The sequence below is a fragment of the Anguilla rostrata genome, chromosome 9, assembly GCF_018555375.3.
Source record: "Anguilla rostrata isolate EN2019 chromosome 9, ASM1855537v3, whole genome shotgun sequence".
Classification (NCBI taxonomy): Eukaryota; Metazoa; Chordata; class Actinopteri; order Anguilliformes; family Anguillidae; genus Anguilla; species Anguilla rostrata.
Genome location: NC_057941.1, coordinates 18,634,661 through 18,652,510, shown reverse-complemented (window position 1 = coordinate 18,652,510; position 17,850 = coordinate 18,634,661). Strand labels below are relative to the sequence as shown.

Below are 17,850 nucleotides of genomic sequence, written 5' to 3'. Positions count from 1 at the left end.
ATATATTAAATATAAGCTATACTGGGGTAAGGGCATCTAGAGGAATTGGGGGTGGAGAGAGATGCCACTATTTGTATTTGTATCTGTGTTTGTTCAACTAACATATTTATTTGTATTTGGATAAAAACAAGTGGGCGTGGTGTAAACCGGAAGTGGATTGAGTTTAACTCGGAAGCTGTATATAATGCCAGAAAATCCTGATTTTACCATTATAATCACTGCAGGTGTGTATGTATGTGTCTAATTGACAAACTTGATGTTGACGTCTGAGCGAATCGCATTAGAGGTGGGGAAAAAAAGATCAGAATCAAAATATTATCCAAATTCTGGAGGAGAAAACATTCAGAGAGAACGCATTATCCGAGTGTTGCCGAATATGGCATTTGTATTCAGCACCACGCCAAGGGGGAATTACAATGTACACACTCAGAGCTGAGATTTTTGCCAGCAAATGTGAGGAAGATGACTGCTGGACTCAGGAGACCACTGTCCTGTGCTGCTACACAAGGGATAAACCGTTCCAACTCTACTGAAAGACACACACGACTGATTTCTGAGAGAGAGCCTGCAAGGCTCAAGGCTACAGCCAATCAGGGTTCAGAGATTTCTCCAAATATAGTTTCAGTACAGCAAAGTGCAGGAACAAGGACAAAATGTTTTTTTAGATGTGAAGTTACTGCACTTGGTTCCTTAAGTGTTATTTTGAAATTTGAAAGCTGCAAAATATGAAATGTAAATGGATTCTGTAAAAAAGAGCTAGCATGGTCCATAAAACTGCATTCTATGTGAATTACAATATATTAAAGATATTCTGTTTCAATTCACCTATGCAGCAAAAATGATACTTTCATTTTGTCTCAATGATGAAGCCAGGACGGAGGTGTAGTCAGGCACCAGCTACCCTAGGTACATCTTCATTTTTTTAATAGCCGCCCTACTCACAACTGCATTGGCAGGCCTGGCTGTGTCCTGATGTTGCCTCTGTCCTATTTTGTCTATTTTATCACTGCATCACAGTTCCGGGTTTATTTATTTATTTACTTTGCTGTTAGGACTGCACAGAATGCTGTCTTTGAATGTTAACAAGACCACATCTCTCCTCTCACCTATCACTCTACTGCACACTGCCACTCACCACGCACTGCTCTGGGTGCCTTTTATTAGCATCATTATTTACCCATCAGCCTGATTTTCCGTCTCACTTGGTCCCGAGATGTAACCTGGCAGTGGCAAAGGAGGACAGAGACGCGTAAAGGGGGAACTGTCTGGAGTGGGGAGGGAGTTGAGGACACGTCTGCCAGTGCGTTCATCAGTCTTGGTTGGGCTTTCACTCTGACGCAGATCTGGACAGGCACTGCACAACAGAGAGCAGCCCTCTATGAATCACCATAGACTTCTTTACTCAGGATGGGAGGGCTGTGAGGCCTTGACAGACAGCTGCCTGGCTGATTATTATCAAAATAATGGCACATTTGTATTTTTTTTTTTTTTTTAGTCAGGAAGTGACATTTTGAGAAAATGTAGTTGTATTACCAATGTAATAATAGCAGAACATCACCTCAGGATATCTATTAAGGGAACTTTCCACACAAAGGGGGAAAAGGAGTGGAAGCAGTGGATCCCTAACAGTCTTGTGAAGTGTTACGTTTGCTCTTCTCAAAGCCAGGCCTCTGGTCTGGTTCACGCAGAGGTAGGGCAAACGTTTTAGCCTAAGGGAACAACAGCAGTGCCTAGCCTAGCACTCAAATCAACAACCTGAGCCAAGGCGCTAGACGCACCGTACACACTGTACAAAACAGTGCAGAGATTGGGGAAGCAATGGAAGAGAGGGGTGGGGGGGTGGGGTGAATGAAGCCGACTGCAGATAAACAGGGACAGAGCCCATGGACGAGCAGAGCGCTGGTGCGCTCTTTATGCGGCGAGGCGGTGAAGTGGAATCAGGCTCGGCTCTGCAGCTCACCCGTATGCTGGGAGGTGGAAGGGAACGGCGCAGCGGGGAGGAGGACTGGAATGCAGGAGAGGGCAGGAGCTCTCTGCAGTGGCCGCTGTATGTATGATGCCAACAAAATCTCCTTTCCCATTGCCTGTTCTTATACAACCACAATCAACCCTTCAATCTGCAGGCTGACAAACAAGAATGTTCAGATATGTAGATCTCTCCATTTCTCAGTCACTGCTTATAACTCTTATTATTGCAGCTTATCATTTCATCCAGGTTTATCAGTCCAGCACTCGGTCCATCTTTGAACGAGAAGTTTAATCTGCAGACCAACTAAAGTCAATTCACTTACGTATTTCAGTGTGCCTCTGTACATCCCTGAATGTTTCGTAAAAATGATCCTTCCAGTATTTACTTCTGAATTAAACTGAGAAAAAACATCTGTTTGACTGATTTTGCAAACTATCTGATTGAAGCCTTGAAACGCCTTTGTAAAGCACAGCTTCAAGTTGGAGCAGTGAGCAACAGTGTAGCCAAGTGCACAGCTCTCCCAATGGCATTCCAGTCGAGACTCCTGTCGGCTGAAAACTCATGATTACCAAATGATTTATCACTTCCCAAATTTTTGCATTTTTACTATGATTGAAGTGCTTGTTTGAGAAAACTGACACATTATGTACATGTCCATCATTATTATGATCTTATTCAGAAAACTCAGGTATTTGGGTTATGATATACAGTAGCCCAATTAAATACTCTTGTGAAAATGAAAACATACATGCAAAATCTGAATAAAATAGGTTGTATATGCCTGTAATAATATGCAAATGAAAAGCATGTAAACATCTTATTCCATTTGCACCTCTTAAAGTCTATGCATGTACAGTTCCACAAGGTGTCTTGAGTGTTTAAGTCAGCCAGCTAGTTTACTCTAAAAGATGTTGTGCCAGACACAAAGTCCCCATTTCTGGACAGAAGATGAGACAGAAATCTTAATTTCTGCATTCAAACAAAAACGTTGTACAACACAGAAAACATTGAAATAGCGATTTATTTAAGGCTGTAGCACACAAAACTAAAGATGCTGAGCTCAATCAAACCACATAAATTAGACACAGGTGGAAGACCCTGAAAGCAATGCATGTAGGGTTGTTACATTACAGGCATTTAGCAGACGCTCTTATCCAGAACGACTTACACTACTTTTACACAGCATTTACATTGCATCCATTTATACAGCTGGATATATACAGAAGCAATGCAGGTTAAGTACTTTGCTCAAGAGTAGTGTGGCAGTGTCCTTCCTGGGAATCTGTGACCCTTAGGTTACAAGACCACTTCCTTAACCATTATACTACACTGCCGACCCAGTTGTCAACGGTTATCGCACACGATTAATTCAAAATAAAATTTCATTAATTGTGTTAAAACAATGTGTAACACGTTAATAATTGGCCTCATTTTAAGGCAAAGAAACATCATGGGCATTACGCTTTTTTATAGAGTGACTTAAACAACATTCTCATTTTTATGTAGTATCCATTTATAGATCAGGAGCTTGTACTCACGCAATTCAGGTTAAGCATGCACCGGGGAATCACACCTGCAATCTCTAGGTTACAAGTCCAGTTCCCTAATCATTACACCAAACTGCCACTAGAACAAAGCAAAGCAATACCAGAAGGATTTCCAGGAGCCGTCAATTAGCAACGACATAAGGACGTAAACGGAATATTCAGCCTAACCCTGGGATAAGGGTTATTCCTTTCATGGTGCATGTAAATGGAATAATGGTAATATGACTTTTACTAGAATTAGGATCATTAATCTCAATATTTTGTCCATGTTAATGTGGTCAATGAGTTCTACCCGTTAGACTGATAAATGGTACATTGGGAAATTAAAGAAATCCCACTGGACAATATTGGCCCATCATAGAAAAGCTAATAATAAAATTAATAATTACTGCAGCGGGTGGTAGACTCTCTGAGTGAGGTGTAGTGACAAGTTGTAACTGTGATGAAATTTGTTCGCTGCTTATTCCCAAATGGGAAATAATGGGAGGGAAGGGGAGAGAGAGAGAGAAAGAAAGAGAGAGAGAATAAAGCAGCAGCAGAAAGACACAATGAGACCAGATTAGGGAAGAATGGGCAGATGCATAAGGGAGGATAATGAACTGATTACTGTACATCAACTGAAGACTAAGATTTTTGCTTACTGGAAGGGCTCTTTATACCGATAAATGAGGTATTTAGCAGTGCAATGTTAATTCATAGCACTGCACCAAATACTTGTCACAAAAGACCACCTTTGGAGTGGTCAGTATAACTCTGCCCAATTATATGAGAGAAAAGGTGGGATAGCACAGGCAAGTAAGGTACATTGGGAGATTGAAGACTCCATCGTAGGACTGGTTGGCACACTAATAAAGATGTAGGGCAACAACTGTCTGAGGTGCATGGCCGCTCATCTCTCCACAGGCGCTCACAACCGGAGGGCTCGCATGGGATGCCTGGGAGATGGCTTATGCAGCTTATAGGTTATGGCAGAGGAAATGTTCTCTATGGGACAAAGGCCAAGCTGAGGGGGATGGTTGGGACAGACACACAACCTCACTGCCACCTTCATCCAGATTTGGGAAACACAGGACACAGTCTTTCTGTTTTCTGAATGTGGACATTACAGGCCACTCCAGCCCCCCTCCCCTTATATTTATGTGGACAACATGAAATGCAGTTCCTTCCTTGAACATTAAAGGTCACAGTTCTCTTATTGGGATATTCACAGTTACTTCTGTGTCACTTTTCATTTGGGACCAGTGAAATGAGCAGGATGAATGGCTAGCTTTGCCCTTCCGTTGGAATGACACAGCAACTTTTGGATGGATGGTTAATGTCTAAACATTTCAATACACTGATGTAAGCAGGATTTATTTCTCCGTACTGGGGCTGCACATGATAATGCAACGTCAAAACTCCCGTTGTCAGATAACAGGATTCAAATCAGGGCATAAAACTATCTCTGTGCTAATTTCACATTACCTCTTTCTGGCCAATGTCTTTAAATAAGGAGAATGTGTCACATTACTACTATACCAATTAAATTGCAAATAATACATGGCTTTGAACCATATTGTAACTGGACAGAAATAACAGGTTTGTTTTCCACAAAAACGCTATGTCCAGCACAAACACAGCTATTACATAATTAAATAATTGGACGAACATACCTTTGGAAATGAAATTTTAAAAGTAAATGGATTTTTAAAACTAGAATCAAGCATTTCATAAATGGAAACATAGTTTCATTTGAAAATCAATGACGGATGGGCACACAGTTAATTAAATATGAAGCACTGTTAAATCTTTTTTAACCAATAAAATAAGGGAGGATTTGCCTTATTGACTGACACCTACTGTATCTATATATCAATATTAATTCAGTGTAACTGGGTCTGTGTGTGAAGACTCTATTTTAGAGCTCTTATTATTTTCACAAAAAATGTGTCTGGAAAAACCTTCCCAACTTTGTATTTCCCTAATGGCTGACAGCTTAACCAAGGTGAGATAAATCAGCTGGAGAGATGTGAGAGATGGCACAATTACACAGAAAGTTGCTATAACAGTTTCATATTACTTGTTTTAATCAGCACTTATTGTAGAATGTGTGTCAGTTTTAAACATACAGTGCATGTAGGTTAAATACCTTCTAATATAGGAAATAAGACTTTAAAACAAGCAATGAAAATACTAAATTTTAAAGCATGACCTTATACTTATACGCTCACTTGATTAACCTGCTGTAGTACTTCATGCAACTTCATCCAGGGAATTTCAGACAATTAGAAGTCATTTTCCACATTATAAGAATTTCTAAAATTTGCATAATGCACATATCAAGTTACAGTATCAACAGCACAAGGCTTACCCATCCAACAAATCACAAGAAAATACCAAAGTGTCTAGATGGCATTATGGTTTGGTATTAAGAGTATAATTATACAATTATATAGAGAAATTCATGTTGAGGCAGAAGTATTATGGTGAGTAAAATAATCTGAACAGACATCTGTAAATCTCTACAGAAATTATTTTGATTGTGACCTCATTGCTGTCTATAATGAGATTTGTTCCATTATTTTATGTATTGAATTTATCTGTGTTGTTTAATAAAGCCACCATAGACCATACTCAACCTCACTCTGTTCTGATGCACACAGTATTTTCAGCTAAGAGACAAGGATTTGAGATATGAGAGCACACACATGCACATACACATACACAAAGACAGACTGACAAGCACACACACACACACACACACAAACACGTACATGATTCCCTCAGGCACACAACATCACATGTGACCCAACTGCCCTGTTAATGTGAAGGTATAACCTTTCTGCTCACTTTCCCACAGGGCCTAACTAAACTATTTTTTCAAATGTCTCCATGGAGACGCTGTATACGCCAATTGCTGGTGCACACTCTCTACCTGCCATCACCCCCCGGCCCCACAGTGGGTCTTTAACCCCAGCACTGTTATACACTGTATACACTGTTACATTAATTACCTGCTTGGGCAAAGGTGCAATATTTCACTCTTTGACACATTACCCATTTATACAGCTGTGTTTTCACCAGGGAAATTACAGCTGTTCAATACCACAATAGCAGGGTCCCACTTTCTGTGAGGTCAATTTGTCTATGAAATCCCAAGGCTTTGCAGTTTGGTATGATTCACCCAACAGAACAGCTGCGGCATTTAGAGTGGCAACCATTTGGGTCAAATGAATCATCAAAGTTCACACAGTCCACCAAATCTCCTGAGAAAAGCCTTTCGGGGTCATTATGACGCATGGTACTGGTCAGCAAAACAAAAATGAGTGAATGAGCAGCCTGCCACCATGATTCCAAATAGATTATGATCTTGGTGTTGGATTTGAAAGCCAAAATCAGACCTAAAGATAACCACAGCAGCAGCCTCAAAATCAGAGTCAATGAGGCTTTGGTGCAGAACCTTATGTGGTGGTACAAGAATTGGCCAATACAAGCTTACCAAATTAGAGACCGTGTTGCTCCATCAGGAACATCTCCCTAGTCCCTGTTAGACGTTCAGCAGACCCCGATCTCCTGTGTTCAGCTGAGACTTCTCCAGCCTGCCTGTGACCCATTAACACTAGGAGAAATACTGGAGACTTGCCTGGAGCTCTGGGAAGAAAATCCTTTTGTGAGTGTTCTCCAAGAATCATCAGAGGCAGTGTTTGCTTCATTAACCAGCCTCATTCTGTGTGTGTGTGTGTGTGTGTGTGTGTTAGAGAGAGAGAGAGCGAGAGAGAGAGAGAGAGAGCGAGAGAGAGAGAGAGAGAGAGAGAAAATATCCAGAGAAAGCCAGTTATGGATCACTGTCCTGGCTTCCTGACTCTGTGTTTGCATTAGTAGAGCATCTTTCTCCACAGTGAAATGTGCTTTCAAACCACCGTATACTGCTGTCTGCAATGCTGTGAAATTCAAGACCCACTCACTGGAACTGGCTTTTAGCCCCTGGACCATATCATGTTATGCTTGGTGTGCAGTCATGGCTGTGCAGTCAAGGGATGGCTGCAGGAATCACAGCCGATGTTCCAGATGCCATCATGAATATGACAAATCGGCCCTTTACTATACAGGTCACAGAACGTGGCCATTGCACTGGAGGGAAATGTTGCACTATACTATAATCAGCTAATTGTTTTTGTTGTTCTTGCACAGTATGGTACAGTATCACATATAATCTAATCTGACCAGTCAATTTTGAAATCTTTCATAATTGAAGGGTGGTTTTTCCTCTTTTCTTTTCACTATTTTTCTACCCCCCCCCCCTTTTTCTCTCTCTCTGCACTCTGGAATGCCCTAATTTTGGAGAAGGTGGTGTTCTCCTTAGAAGCATGTGATGTCAACCACAGCTTCGTGTCATGCTATATTTGGTCAGTCGAGCTTGCACAAACATGAGTTGGAGGAAGACATTTTAAGTACAGCTTAAGAGGTAGAATTGCGGGCACCCCATTGACCAGTAGCAGTCGCCGATGCGTGATGAGACACAATCATTTCGGCTGCCTGAAACCCCCCACCCCTGGGTGACGCCGCAGTCAAGCACTGACACAGTCTAGATTTGACACCAGACCATTGGGCCCATCAATTTACTAGGACTATGCCTAGATAGGATGAGCTATGAGGTTTTGAAATGCTCTGAAATAGTAAAGGATGCTAATATGAGAAAATTTCTCATTTTGGATTGCCAGCCACAGTCAGCTCTAACATGGCTAGGATTAGATTATATACCTTACCACACTACTGTTTAGTTGGATGCACCATACAAAACACAATTCTTCGGTGAATCTGTGCATATGAATATTTTAACACATGTAACTGGACACTCAACACAATGAAGCTGGGTCACACTGACATAGGAGAAACAATGACACACTTATGGTACATGAACGTCAGTTTGGATAGAACATGTATTCATGTAATTCCCTGCACCTTTTCAAACGACTTGCCTCGTTATTTTTCTGCCTTTTGAATCAATGGATTTTGTACCCAATATCTCACCCAAGATGACACCACCTCAGTAAATTAACACTAACCAGAGGGTTCAAACCATAAATACCCAGTGAAATAAAATGCAATATCCTCACCTATTATCATTACAATAGCTCAAGAGACAGCCCATAATACTGTGTGAGCGTTGTTACATGCCTAGAAAGTTAAGTGAAGGTTAAGTGGTCACCTGAGTGACGGCACATTCCGGGGACAATTTAATATCAATCTATTCAAAGTAATGGTAGAAATAAAAATTGTTGCATCTCTTTCCGTAATTTGGTAAAACACCTATAAATTATTAATTTCTATCAATTAAGGCTACAAGGGTAGCCCTTCAAGCACAGTTGTATTTATTGTAGTTTTATTATTACAAAGCACAAATGAAGTGAGAAAATGTGCTATTAGAAATAAACTGCTGGGTTTGTAATGCCAGGAAAGGAAACTATGGTTTTTAAAAGTAAGTCAAAATGTAATTCCCCATGAAGCCTAATTATAGCTGTTATAATGCCAAAAGCAAAAGCAAGAGTCAGATGGATGTGGTTCAAGTAGAAGTTACGTAGATTCAGGTTAATTACATCACTAGCTCCGGTATATACAGAACATACCTTCTCCTGTATTAGAGAGTGTCTCATCTGTATTACTGATGGGGGTTCAGGGGAGCATGAATGTCTCGTTTCTCAGAGCTTGTTAAGCTGTCAGTTACTACATGTAAACTGACCCATATGTCAAGTCATGCTTGCTTGCTGGTTGCAAAATGAAAGAGCAAAGGTCGACTCAGTTGTGTGACATAGTGTTGTTTGAATACAGAATGACAGTCTAGCACATTGAAAATTGAGACTGTACTTTGATATTCATTCAAACTAGGGGGTGGGCGATATAGCCAAAATGTCATATCACAATTTTTTTAGGATAAATACCAATTCACAATATGGGTTATGTTTTTTTTTCTCAGGTTGCTTTTCTAAGACTATTTTCCAAGTTTCGGTACACTACAACCAAACTGGTAACTATACAATTCTCTATTTGCACCATTTTAAGAAAATACAGACCCAAAAGAAAACAAACACTGCCTATAGCATTGAAGTATTTAAAATGCTAATGAAAGAATAACGGAAAGACCACTCATTCAAACATATTTTAATAAATACCACACCTGTTTCAAAATGTAAACAGCACTCACATGCATTTTTGCTAAATAAAAACAGCTAAAAAATGCTGAAATTGCAGGAATTTTGAGTCAGGTTTTTTATAAATAAAAAAGCACAGCTTCCAGCGGAGGATGAAATGCATAGTGAGGCTGAAATAGGGCTCTGAAGTATGACTAGACCATAAATCGGAAATTAAATTATTTTTCTGTGTCAGCCATGCTGCGGTATGCTTTCAGGTTAGAGGGGTATTACAAAAGAATGCTAATCAGGTAAACAAGCTATCCAATCCAGTATTTCGTGTTAAGAGGTACTGCCTGCTATGTATGATGCTATTGGCTTGTGGGGCAATGGGGCAGGAGGGGTTAAAATGGAGCCTAGGAGCAGTATTAGCGAGCGTTCAGTTAAACAGTTCTGATGGAATGTACAGTAGCTCTGAACCTTCCAATGATACTTCCAATCTCTCTAAATTTTAGAGATCTGAAATTTCAATCTTTCACATTCTAAGATCAACATATTGTACACCCCTAATTAGAACACATTAAATCTGAATTTGTAGAAATGGGTAAACTCCTTAAATCTCTCTCTCTCTCTCTCTCTCTCTCACTCTCTCTCTGATAAAAAAAAAAAGATTTTCAAAACATATAAACGGTAGCCATTTCCTCTGTGTATGTTCCATTATATGCATAGACTATTTTGGAGTAACCTAGAGACTCCATTCATATCAAAATGGCAGACAAGCTATGGTCTGTCTACAGGGTCTCAGCACCAGGACAGCAGAAAGGTCAGGAACGGTCAGCTATTCTATAGCTTCTGGAAATGGCATGGACTCACACTGCTCATTATCACAATACTTCTCCATAGGCTAATAAATATGCCATGCCTTCACAACAAGAATTACATGTGCAGTTTAACTTGATGGAGAAAAAGAACTTCATGAAACCCATCTAAAGCTAAAGGCAACCAGTAAAAAGCAGATAAAAATATTACTGATATTAACGATGACCCAAGCTCACAGCTTAATATAAGTGAATGATTAATGAATCAAATACCATTTGAATCAATACAAATTTTGACATTGACAGTATTCAGCTGGAAATAAACAAATACAATGGATAGATAAAATATTCCAAACGTGTCCTTGCAAAAACATTTGTGTAAGCTAAAAACACACAATGAAATGATTTTGTGCCCTGTAAGCTGATATTCCATTTCCCTTGGGTAGCAGTAGTTAGGGAAAATATATTTATAGCAAAATTACACTGTGCCTTCTCAGACCCTGTATTAATGCCTGTCCTTTCAGGCAGAGTCTAAATAAAAATGACACGAGTGGGTTCAGTCTAGGCTGTTGCATAACCAGTCAGCACCGAGGGCTGAGGACAGCCGCCCTTGGGGTTAAAATATATAAAAGGGATTAAATGAGTCCTGTGGTCCCCCTCATTCCTGTGGATGCCTAGTACTGGCAACTCTAATAAACACTTTTTACAATCAGTACATAGCATTATAATTTAGACATGAAAGGGTATGTGGCAACACAATCTATATTTTACTATGCATGCTGAGTTCAGGGACCAGTCCATGTCTCTGTTTACCAGGATACAATTTGCAGTTCACAGTCACTCGGTGCGCTTGTGCTGTTTCAGCACCACGGACAGGGACAAAACTTTATTCCTGCTGTGCGCATTTCTAAACAAATGACTTTGCAGCTTGAAGCAAGGAAAACTTTTTTTTCCCCATCGCACACTTATAAATGACAAGTCTAATCTATTTTATATTTTAACAGGGGTGGTAAGTAATCTGGAAACACCTTGTTATTAAAGTGGCTGCCTCCACTGATGGAGAAAATTGGACTGACATTCCATTATAATTTTCCTTGCTATGCATGTGGCAACACTTATCCTTCTATATATATATATATATATATCTTGACAGCTACCACACAAGGGCAATGACCAACAGGCAGTGATGCCTTCAATCCATTAAAGCTGAATGAATCTTAAGTCAGTGGGTATGCTTTAAATTAAAACACACAATAAGCACATGCACACTCATTGCACTCTGGAGAGTGAGGTAAGCTCTTCCCCCCATGAAGAAAAGGTTAGGATCTTTCAAAGCTTTATTCATTTTCATCAAAGCGCTACCCAGAACAGGGTGGACCCTGGAACAAACTTTGACTCAAACAGGGTGCAGAGGAATGGCATGTCTGTACTGCAGTGCAATCAGTCACTGACCGTGCGTACACACTCAGCACATGCACCGAGCGCCACAACACCAGCCTCTGGAGGACCTTCTCCACGCGTTCAGGGTAGCTACTGCTGACCAGCCCCATCCACTGACTCTCCCTCCCTCCCTCCCTCTTTCAGACGGACGTGGGCAGAATCCAAGAGATCATTCACTGAAGCCACGGAGGCTGAATGGAGAATTGTGGGCTGGAAGGGAAAGAACAGTGCCTTTGTGTGATTTAATAACAGAGATTTGTACGTTGGAACATCCAGTACCTTGGCTTCTTGATGAGGCGCTTTACAATTCCATAACCTTTTATTAGGATGATGGGCAGATATAGTACGACTGCGACTGTGAGACTCCCTCAAAGGCTGTCTATATAAATATTTGGAGACCTGGTCTGGGTATTTTAGGGTGCCTAGATGCCCCTCCATGCTTTTGGCAGTGCCCTTTCAGAACAGCCAGATCCCGACTCTTCAAATGTCTGTATCACGTTTACCTGCCCCCCTCGGGCTCAGGAGGCCCAGTCTGAACAAAAAGCACAATGCTTATAACAGATATCCCACCCCCCACCGCCTTCACAGGCAAAGCACAGAATACTGAGTGCATCACTCACCTGAATATGTGGCTCTTATAGAAACAGTTACTCTTAGATCAATCTTAAGAACATAAAGCAAAAGAAGAGGAAGGGGGACGGTGGCACCAACACCCAAGCAGTCGCTGTCGATTGACACCGAAATCTCAACGAAGAGGGGGAAAAAACAAGGAAACAACATTTTATGCTCTAATCTGAATGTAAACGGTGACAGATGAGCCGGGCCGAGCCGGGCATCGAGAGCCCCCGCTCAGTGCAGTCCCTTTCGATTACACGCTTCCCAGCATCCTCTGGCCATGCGGTCCATTGATCCGGTCATGGATTGCGCGCCGCGTTTGCTCGGAGGGACGCACAGCATGTCCGTTCATTTGTTACTCACTCACTTCATACGGCCCGCGATCATTACGGGAAGTGGGTCTGTTTGTCTTCCTCTTTTAATGGAGTCTTTTAAAGTGCAGTTCAGGGGGGACAAAAATTCATAACGTGCACAATTGCTCTCCTGTGATTAAACTCGCAGTCAGGTTAACCCACTCTCGCTTGTTGCCAATTAAGAACCAGTTAACTCATGGTTCAAGCAGGTGTATCACCTTAGCCACGTCCCTCAGACTGCAGTTTATTGGGTCCCTCCCAGTTTCCCCCTGTCTCTCAACTGTTTTCTCCAGGATGTCGTTTTTCTAGCAAATGGAACCGCCAGTGTCACCACTGGCCATGCATGTGCCACGCCAAAGGACAGCAGCTATGAGATGAGAGCTCAGACTTAAAGCTTTTGCATGTCAATCATTTCAGTGAGCCCTGTGAATGCCTGACTCCAGAAAGATAATTCCAGTCCAGAGAACGTATTTTTTCAAAGTCAACGCAGGCAGTGTGGCCTTGGTGGGCGGCACAGGGTTAATGTCTCTGTTTCCCACCATTCCCAGTGATAAGTAATCCTGAAAGATGTGAGCGAAAACCTCTCTTTATGACCTCTCCCCACACCGCCACAAAAATATTGAAGGCATGATATCAGATCCTCTGAGACGAAGATGATATTTTCAGCAACCCTGCAGTCGCAAACCCACAGCACTTAAATAAACAGCAACAGTAAAATGCTTTACTGCCTCATATCTTCATTCACTTTTGTTTATCTTCCATCTTCTATGATGAGCCACTGTAGTGCAAATATGCATGCATATTTTATGCACATGAAACAATTTTTTTGTGACAACTAAATTTGGAGTTTGGCAAAGCAGGTGCCTCTAAAGACACCCTTAACAGGTACTCAGTAAGCAATTAATGTTTTAAGAACAATGAGGGACAGGGTCGGCTATGATATTTATTTGGTTTTGAGATAGTACAACAAGGAAAAAAGTTTCAACAACACGGAAATGTTCTGGTCATGTTTCATATACACATACATCAAACTTATTCTGCCTGTTTCTCATTAAATTGTAAAATAGTCATGAAGGGTGTCTGTCAATACGATTTAAAAAATATTCTGCTTGTGAAGGTAATGGCAGTTCCTTTGAACATTGCTAACCAAGTTCACTGGCAAAATGAAAACATGCCTCTTCAGAAAAAGGCAAAATGTCTCTGTCCTTTCTCAAAAGGAATTTTGGAGCTCTTCCAGTCAGTTTAGCTCCCACTGAGATTTCATAATCTATATTTGGAATGTACAAAAAACTAACATGGCCAGTAATTTAACATTTCCAGATGAAAAGATGCAGTGATTCTAAGACACTCCAATTCACATGGTTTGCTTGTCAAGACAGGGGAATACTGCGAATGCAATCAAAATGACTTCTGCGGCTTCCCACCGTCATAAGAGGCTTTATGCTTTGCAGTGGGAGATGAACATCCAGCAGTGCCGATATCAAGGGACCGTGCAGTAATATGTGTGCAATTCTTAAATGAAACCGACTGTTAAAAAGGTATCACGGTTTATGACCTTTTCACGCTTCTGCAACCAGGAAATCCTCAAGGTCAGAGCGTCCCTTTTTAGAACATCAGTCACCCACGCACATTCTGCGCTTGATTTAGCCATTGATTTTCTAATACCACGCTGTAGATAAAAGAGAAAAGAAAAATTGCTTTGCTTTTTAGTATTTACTTGTATTGACCCTGGAGGTAAAGAATCATCGGGACAGGCTACTCATCCCTTCGCAGTGGAATGTCTCCCCGATGAGGGATAAAAACGGCCGCTAGAAAACGAAAGAAAACAAAAACAACAGGAGCAGCATCCAGCGCAGGGGAAGGCAGCCGAATGCCCAGGGTTCACTCGGTTCTGACATCGATGAGCACCACCGCCGTGTGACGCTGTGCGTGGGCGCGAGTGTGAACCCACACAGCGACCGAGCCGCGCCGACCTCAGGGAAGAGCGAGCGTGAGAATGATGGGACATGACAAAAGCCTGGGAGGGGGGCCGGGCAGAGCCATCATGTGGCGTCATGAAAGCAGAGAGACCAAGTCACTACGTACCCAGACCAACGCTGCCCGAGGCACATCTGAATTCACGCCATAATAAGGCCCGATGCCATTTTTACTCCAAAAGACCAAAATCAAGGGGCCACCAGCAACGGCTTTCAAACAACAATGACAGAATTAACCTGCATTCTGAGCACAATAAATGAAAAGCTCACCCAATCAAACCTCCCCATCCCCCATCCCCCTCACGCAAACACACAAACACTCTGCTGCAGACATGCACTCACAATGGCATACACACCTACAACAACCATGTTAAGAACAGACAGTGGCTTCCTTTTGCCATTGGAAGCAAGAACACGGACGAGGCCGATAAAATGCATTTGTTTGAAATGCATGCCATTCAGCAACCCAGGAATGTAATGTTCCCACAGCATAGCAGATGATCAGATCCCTGACACTGGGTGTGATCCAGGGAATACACATGCAGCAGCAGCTTGGTAAAAACAAGGTCAAGATGAATGGATGCTTGAAGCTGAATTACACTTCTCAGAGGTGCTGACAGGGGCACCTCCATAACTGTGAAGTTGGTGGCCACAAACAGAACCTTCCTCGCTATTACACCCACACCCCACCCCTCCACCACTGCGGTCGAATCACACGCACGCCGTCTGTCCCCACGCTTACTTACAGGCATTGGTAACTGCGAAGCTGTTGGCTGTCTCAATGTTGTCCACATGAGGGACCAGGTTAAAAGGTGCTTCTGAGGCATTTGGGCTGGTGTTGTGTAGAAAGATTGCTAAACGAAATGCAGTGTATTCCTGATCTGTGTTTCTGATGAACAGCCCACCTGCAGAGAGAGAGAGAGAGAGAGAGAGAGGGTGGGAAAAGAGAGATAAGGTATGAATTTTATATTCCTCGAGCTAAAGGATGCTTTGCATTTGAAAATCAACAGTAATGACAAATACGCATTTAAGTGCCCCATATATCTCTTACGCCAGTCAACCAGGGGCAATATACATCTAATATAGTGCAAGGAAATAAGTGTTTTGAAAAACGAGTTGTTTGAATGCTTAAATTCAACCGAGAATGACCGCATGGAACGTTTTTTTAAGTTTCAGTTTATACGAATAAAATTATAAGATACCTGTCAACCTCTGCAAATACAGCCAAGTGGGGAAATGTAATTCCTGTACAAATACTGCGTCGATTAAACGAACGTCTTGTGAAATCAAAGGACCATATTTAACACGATATTTCACATGTGAAGTTTATCTGCAGGTTGAGACAGCGACAGGAATCTCATATGAGCAGGGTCTTTGCTACTTCACAATAAATGATGCAATACTGGAATAAATTAAACCAGCTCCGTCAAAAGAAAAAAAAAAAAAAAAAACACGAATAACAATCCTGTACACTGAAATGGCCGAATTAAACCACTATAGAACAGTAATCGTTTATGAACTTTCAAGGGAGCTCATCAATGATCCGATTGTGCAGGCGAAACATCCCGTCCGAGACTGGCGAAGAGAATGCTGCAGTGACGCTTAAAATGAAATATATTGCCAGAACAAAGCATGCTAAAACATATATGAGACTAGGGCAGTAATATATAATATATGTTTAACACTTTGACATAAAACCATAAATGCGAACGAACAACTAGCCTTTTAAAATATGCCTTGATTGGTTTATGTTATTTGATTACACTGCATGTGAAGACATATTTCAAAAGACTTATGAATCAGTGTTGTCACTTAGAACGAAAAAAAAAAAAAAAACTCGTAAGGCAATTCCAGCGGCCAAAAAAATGTACATTAAATAGACCTCACTTACCAATCTGAACGCTGCTCGGAAAAGCTCCCATTGTCAGCCGCCAAAAGCCAGAAAATAGCAAGAGAAGCTGCCTGCAATTAATCCTCATTTTGTTTAGTTAAAAACTGTTGAGAGACATTGAGGATGGTGACACACGGAGAGAGAGAATGAAGAGAAACCGACTACTAGCAATCCATCCCGGGTGTTTTTTTCCCGCAGTGCCCACGGCCGCTGGTGTGGATCCGTCCGGTGGTTAACGTTACATGCAAGATGGGGGAAAGTCACCAGTGGTGGGCAGTCTAGCGGCTGCCTGCATTGAGGGAGATGAGACATGCGCTTTCTCTCGACCCTGTAGACACCCCCCCCCCCCCCCCACCCTTCAGAATTGTACGTATCCTATTCCCATTTTCCTTTCCTGCCGTCTTTTTACTATTTCCTTCTGGCCCAATCGTTCAATGCGTTTGGACTAGTTTCGGGAAGGATTATCTGATGCTTCATCAAATGAGTTGGTGATAATGTGAGGTAGTTGCAGTAACCTACTGTCATTATTTTAGTTACCTCATCCACGCTGCTTGACAGAAAATTCTGTATAGCGACGGTATTATCTCGTCGCTATACTTGATTTCTGGAACACACATATCGCAAATAACCTGCCTAAGTAGCCTACCAAATTTGGAATCAGTTTGGGAACTTGTAATGCAGCTATCCGCGCGCGCACACACACACATACACACCGCGTAACAATATCTATGATGTGTAAAAATAGTAAAAAATAATGCCGTCCTCGAAATTGATTTCTAGACAAATTGGTCTCAATTTTCCCTCATAGATGCAGTTTTTTATTCTACGCAGTTTACTTTGCTAAAATATTTCTGAAGGGCTATTATTTAGAGGACACAGTCTCCATGCTACATACTCCCTCAAATTCAACGCGACCTTTCTTGTATAACAGGTGCAGCTAGGCAACACTGTCAAGTTAGGATACGGTTTTAGTAAAGCAACCACAAATGTTTTTAGTTACAGCCATGCTAATAACATTGAAATTATCGTGTCTCCCTCACGCATCGACGGCGTGTAATAATTAGTTGGCTATGTTTGCAGTGTATTGACCACCTCAGTACAGATAATTAAGCAACGAACAAGAGCCACATACAG

At 41.6% G+C, this 17,850-nt stretch overlaps 1 protein-coding gene across 8 annotated transcripts in view; it reads right to left on the bottom strand.

The window, feature by feature from the left end:
• LOC135263162 (glutamate receptor 4-like) overlaps window positions 1-17,031 on the bottom strand; it is a 70,735-nt gene extending 53,704 nt beyond the window's left edge. For 5 of the 8 annotated variants that reach the window (XM_064350833.1, XM_064350834.1, XM_064350838.1 and 2 more), the window contains exons 1-2: window positions 16,717-17,030; window positions 15,572-15,730 (exon numbers count right to left, since the gene is read on the bottom strand). In XM_064350833.1, the coding sequence (XP_064206903.1) occupies window positions 15,572-15,730; window positions 16,717-16,804 (247 nt within the window). In that variant the 5' untranslated portion in view covers window positions 16,805-17,030. Of the gene's footprint in view, window positions 1-15,571; window positions 15,731-16,716 lie in introns of all 8 variants that reach the window. The other 3 variants (XM_064350836.1, XM_064350837.1, XM_064350840.1) reach the window with 2 other exon arrangements.
• Between the last annotated feature and the right edge of the window lie 819 nt (window positions 17,032-17,850).